The sequence below is a fragment of the Thamnophis elegans genome, chromosome 1 (assembly GCF_009769535.1).
Source record: "Thamnophis elegans isolate rThaEle1 chromosome 1, rThaEle1.pri, whole genome shotgun sequence".
In the NCBI taxonomy this organism is placed as follows: Eukaryota; Metazoa; Chordata; class Lepidosauria; order Squamata; family Colubridae; genus Thamnophis; species Thamnophis elegans.
The window spans coordinates 4,523,431-4,529,430 of record NC_045541.1 but is presented as its reverse complement, the minus strand read 5'-3'; the positions used below and the strand labels follow the sequence as shown (position 1 = coordinate 4,529,430).

General features: G+C 38.9%; 1 protein-coding gene across 1 annotated transcript in view; it reads left to right on the top strand.

Annotated features, from left to right (window-relative positions):
* The window catches only part of ADAM23 (ADAM metallopeptidase domain 23), a 75,946-nt gene that overhangs the window by 67,589 nt on the left and 2,357 nt on the right, over positions 1-6,000 (top strand). Inside the window, exons 19-23 of the mRNA XM_032234246.1 lie at positions 71-121; positions 2,196-2,259; positions 3,689-3,794; positions 4,706-4,825; positions 5,296-5,464. Coding sequence (XP_032090137.1) covers positions 71-121; positions 2,196-2,259; positions 3,689-3,794; positions 4,706-4,825; positions 5,296-5,464 — 510 coding nt within the window. The remainder of the gene's footprint in view (positions 1-70; positions 122-2,195; positions 2,260-3,688; positions 3,795-4,705; positions 4,826-5,295; positions 5,465-6,000) is intronic.

The window sequence follows — 6,000 nt, the reverse complement described above, 5'->3', positions numbered from 1 at the left end:
CAGAAAATGCAAGTAAATTCTAAGGGGTAATTCCACTGTTTTTAAAGTAAAGTAATACTTTGCCTTTCAGTGCCCGCCCAATCTTCATAAGCAAGATGGATTTGCTTGCGATTCAAATCAGGTAAGTTAAAACCGAGCCTGCATGAGCTTAGCCTATAAGCGTATATCAGGACAGTTCTTTTTGGAAGTTGCAATACTGTCAATTTCACTTCACGGGATGTCGTTCAGGGATGCACACAAGGGGTTTCAGGAGTAGGCTGGATGGCTGTAAGACTGAATAAACAATTGTTCAGAGATTTTGGTTTTAAAATAAAGGGGCAGGGGGAGCATATGTAGCATCCGGAACAGAGGTGGGTTCCTACCAGTTCGTACCTATTCGGTAGAACCGGTTCGTCAAATCTACCGAACCGGTTAGAAGAGGTTCCACCAGAAAGCAGGCCACACCTACAGAAGAGGCTCCAAAAATTTTTGAAACCCACCACTGACACACACACACACAGACAGACAGACAGACAAACAAACAGACAGACAGACAGGCTTACACAGAGAGAGAAAGAGAAAGAGAAAGAAAGAAAGAAAGAAAGAAAGAAAGAAAGAAAGAAAGAAAGAAAGAAAGAAGAAAGAAAGAAAAAGTGAGAGAGAGATGAAAGAAAAACAGGAGAAAGGGACAGAGAGACAAAAGGAAGGAAGGAGGGGGAGGGAGAGAGAGAGAGAGAGAGAGAGAACACATGGCTGGCAAGGCACTCCCACCAGGTCACATGACCGCCAAGCCACTCCCACAAAGGAGGCCACACCCACAGAGTAGGTTCGAAAATTTTTTGAAACCCACCACTGATCCGGAACCATAAAACCTAGTGCCATATGGCACCCAAGCTGTGATATTTCCTCCTTCTCCTCCTTCCTCCTCCACAGTTGTGAAGTATATGTCTCATGGCCTCTTTTTGTATATTATTGATGCCTGTTGCGTGCTGTCGTTGTTGTGCACCATTGTCGGAAAGGCTTCAGCATAGATCCTGCTTAAGTTATTAATACTTTTTATAGTGTTTTCCCCCTTCTTGCTTGATGGGTAATATTGTTCTTTGAATGTTGTTGTTGTTTTCCTTTTTTTGTTTTGAAGGCGTGTGCTGTTTTAATTGTTATTTCCTTATTAATTTTGCAATTTTGCAATTTAATGAGTTTATATGCCGCCCAATCCCAGAGGATTCCGGACGGCTTACAAATACGAAATAAATTAAAATAACAAATAGGGGAAAGAAACAAAAACAGTTTAAAAAACACAACATACATTTGGCTTAGCTGGGGGTTGGACCTGATTTAAAATAGCCAGTCGGAACAGCCAGGTTTTGGTGGCTTTTTGGAAGGCCGCGAGGGTGGGGTGGGTCCGGATCTCTGCTGGTAGCTCATTCCACAGAGCCGGAGCAGCTACAGAGAAGGCTCTCCCCCGAGTGGTCGCCAGCCGGCATTTTAGCTACTTTAAGCTTTAAAATGCTTTCTTTAATTATAGGAACTGTTTAAGTATATAGTAATGCAAATTTCATGGCTCTGATTTACTTCTGCCGTTTCCTTGTATAATTATTCTATCCGATATAATATTCACTGGGTAACTGCGTGTATTATTTCTTCTCAGTAGTTACTAGGATAATGCTCTAAGCTCTACTGGATGTCCTCTGAGTTTATTTCATTAGGCTGGGAATTCTATTCTGCAACTTTTACCTTCTTTGAAACTCTACTTTGTAACTTGGGATGTATAGTTTCAGGCTCGAGTTTAAAAAGCAAAAGAACTGCTTTTTGTTCACATATTCTAACGCAGTGTTTCTCAACCTTGGCAACTTGAAGATGTCCGGACTTCAACTCCCAGAATGCTGGCTGGGGAATTCTGGGAGTTGAAGTCCAGACATCTTCAAGTTGCCAAGGTTGAGAAACACTGTTCTAACGTCTCTTTATTAAAGAGGAAACTCTCAAATGTCATATCTTGCCTGGAAGTACAATATAAAGTTATATTAACATTTTATTAGCCTGGTGAAAAGAAAATGATTTCGAGCATCCTAGCTACTTTGAAAGCCAAGCCAAGCAGTATTATTAGAAATTTTTTTTTTGCTCCCTGCTAGTAAAAACGACAAAGCTCATGGCAATATCTAGCTTTTTACGGAGAAAAAAGAATGGTACGATGCTGACTACAGTTTGTTTCTATTTAGGGACGTTGTTACAGTGGAGAGTGTAAGACAAGAGATAATCAATGCAAATACATCTGGGGCAATAGTAAGTTAATTTATACAAAACCATTTCTTAGCATATTCTATCAGATTTTTACTGTGCTATGAATTAAAAGGTAATGCTGTATAAAATAATTTGTAAGGGCCTTTAATACACTTTTGTTTGGAATTTATATGTGCAGACTTAGTACCAATCCCTACCCTATATTGATATTTTAAAAGGTTCTCTCCCCCCCCGCTCCCTCTCTTTCTCTCAATATATGTGATTTATATTATCCTCTATTGTCTCTGGGTGTTCAAGCATTTTGGGGAACAGACCTTATTCTCATAAATCAATCAGGATCAATGTAATTTGGCTGTATCATGTTTGAAAATAGGGGTAGGTAAATCTGAATGGAGAACTGTGTTGCCCTGCAGAAATCTTCCACAGAGCTGTGGCAGAATCGGAGGATAAAATCTCTTCTCCCCCATAAAATATTGCCCAATAAATCTCCTCTTAGCTGCAAATTAAAAATAAGAATAATTGCAAACATACAAGATTTACTAAGATGTTTGTCCTTGACAAAAAGAAGTATCTTCCAGACCTTTAGCATTTAGTATTAGGAAAATAACTCTTATCTTTTTTATTGTTGTTTTTCTGCTTTCTTGTTCTTAATAGTCAATATACAGGTTTTTATCATTTTATATTCCAGACACAAGCAGTAAAAAATTTAACGCAGATGAAAACTGTTAGGGAAATCCTTTAAAAAGGAAATCGTAATAATACATTACTACTGATATCTGGTTCTTGGTTTTTAATTTATTTAAATGTACAGTGAGCAATAAAACACTGAAAAGAAAAAAAGAGTAAATTGGGGAAAAAACAAATTACAGAAAAGCAAAAACAAAAAAAAAATCATTTGGAAGAAAATAGAAAATCCTTTGCAAGCGAGAGAGAACGTTGTAAACATCCCTATTATGTTCATAGTATGTTCATAGCTAACTGCAGTAGAATTATTTGTGGCATGATTAAACATTGGGACCAAGTGAATAAAACGGTTCCACCACAAAACGACGGTAGACTAAAGCGCGCTCGACGGAAGCGCGTACCTGACGTCATCACAGCGCGACGAAAACATCATGCTGTGAGCGGTAAAGTTAAAATTAACGCGAAAACCTTACCCTAACCCCCCAAACCTAACCCTAACCCTAACCCTTAACCTAACGCTAAACCTAACGCTAACGCTTAACGTAACCCTAACCCTAACCCTTAACCTAACCCTAACCCTAAACCTAACCCTTACCTTTACGTGAATCGGCTTGCTTTAAAAGCGCTTTTTAAAGCGCCCTTTTTTCTCCGCAGTTGTATTTGTCGCGCTGCTGATGACGTCAGGTACGCGCTTTAATTGGGCGTGCTTTAGTGGACCGCGGTTTTGTCGTGCCACGAATAAAACCATGTTGAGCATCATTGGAAATTACCTTATTTTCTTCCGCAGAGGCTTCAGGGTCTCACAAACACTGTTACGAGAAGCTTAATACAGAAGGTACCCAAAAAGGAAACTGTGGAAAAGATGGGGAGAAATGGATTCCTTGCCACAAACAGTAAGTTTGAGAATGCTGGATTCAATTGTTCTTAAAGTGACTTGCTTGTTGGCCTAAAAGATTCAGGAGCAGAATTTTCCACTTGTATTACAGACCCCTTTCCTTCCTACAGAAGGTACTACTGAAGTTTTGGGACCCTGAAATAGCCTCAAAGATAACATGGGATGTTAACTGTATGATGGAAACTGGGGGAACAGAGAAGAATTTTTATTTATTATTATTTATTATTTATTAATTAGACTTATATACCGCTTCATAGGGATTTCAGCCCTCTCTAAGCGGTTTACAGATTTTTAGCAAATTGAGTCAGCAAATCGCCCCCACAGTCTGGGTCCTCATTTCACCCAATTCGGAAGGATGGAAGGCTGAGTCGACCTTGAGCCGGTGAGATTTGAACCGCTGAACTGCAGATAACAGTCAGCTGAAGTGGCCTGCAGTACTGCACCCTAACCACTGCGCCACCTCGGCTCTTTTTACACTCATTCAAGGCCCTTTTAAAATTCATTTCATCATTTCCAGCTCAAAAACAGCTTGAATAGTAACACATTTTCTCATTTGATATGTTATCCATATTTTTCAGGTTTCTGATGGCCTTGTCGACCTTATTTATTTTTTGGTATTTATTTATTTATAGTGTTTAAACATAATCTTTCATAAACCATAGCAATGCCTGATCATTTTTAGCATTTGGACAACTTGCATTCTAGAAGTGAATGTGCAACATGACTATTTCTCACCAAGTTTAGAATTAAATTCTTAAATGAAAAAAATAATTAGAATCATTTGGAATTCTGCTACAGTGCAGTCCGTATTGCATTTTCCCCTAAAGGCAAGTTTCCTAATTTGTCAAAATAATCTTTCTCTTTCCATTCCAAAAATAGCTTGTTATGTATCTTGTCTTTGTCTTACAGCGACGTATTCTGTGGATTATTGCTTTGTGCAAATCTTGATGGGGCTCCACGAATTGGTTACCTTCAGGGAGAAATTATTCCAACTTCTTTTTTCCACCAAGGTGTTGTAGTGAATTGCAGGTATGTAAAATTTGGTTCAGTGTGCAAGACTGGCTTTTTCAGTTTACCTAAACATTTGAACATCGAGCACATTCAAACAGGTTGTTTCTCAATAAATTAAGTTAAAACCACATCTAATTAGTTGACTTTAATTTCTTATGATTTTTTTCCCATTCTACTGGCATCTGAATAGGTTGTTTAATACACATGTAAAATTATTCTATTGCTTCATTGAGATAATTTTAAATTTCATTCTTTCAATGTTGCCAAATTAATTTTAATTTTTCTTTTATTTCAGTCTGTTTCTATTTGGACACACAAAATTGTGTGTCCAAAAAACCCCCAAACATCCATAAATAGAATGAAATAATAATCATATTATTTTACTTCCTAGATTTTCAGGTTATGCATCCTATAAATATTTTACATCTACGTATTTATTCTGATGAAGTTTAATAATGCTTGTAACATTTTAAAACTTCTTCTTGTAGTTGTGCACATGTACTTTTAGATGATGAAACAGATTTAGGATATGTAGAAGACGGGACTCCCTGTGGTCCTAATATGATGTGTATGGACCGAAGATGCCTCTCCATTCAGTCCTTGAACATAAGCAGTTGTCCTATGGATGCTAATGGAAAAGTTTGTTCGGGGCATGGGGTAAGTCCCAGGTCAGCAATATACGTGACATGCCTATTTCATGCAAAAAAACCGTTTTTCTTACTTCTAATCTATATGGATGTCTTTGCACATGAAGACAGGAAGCATAAATTCCTGATAGGATGTAGAAGAATTTGCCTTTTCATCACATTGTTTAACTTTCACTAATTTAGCCAGTCTTGGAGATACTTTCTTCTACTACAGTGCTGTCAAACCCACAGCCCAGATGCATCATGTGCTGGCCACGCCCATGCCTGGTTTAGCGAAGGGGGGGAAGTCCCGATGCATCATGTGCTGCCGTGATGACGCGGGTTTGACACCCCTGTTCTACTATTACTACTGTTTACGCCTGGAATAGAACAACGTTGTTCTATGAAGACATACTTCTTCAGGTGCCGTCAGCCAGACAATGTCGGCTGGCGGCTCCCTGGGGGAGGGCCTTCTCTGTAGCCGCTCCGACCCTATGGAATGAACTACCCCCAGAGATCCGGACCCTACCCACTCTCATGGCCTTCCGAAAGGCTATCAAAACCTGG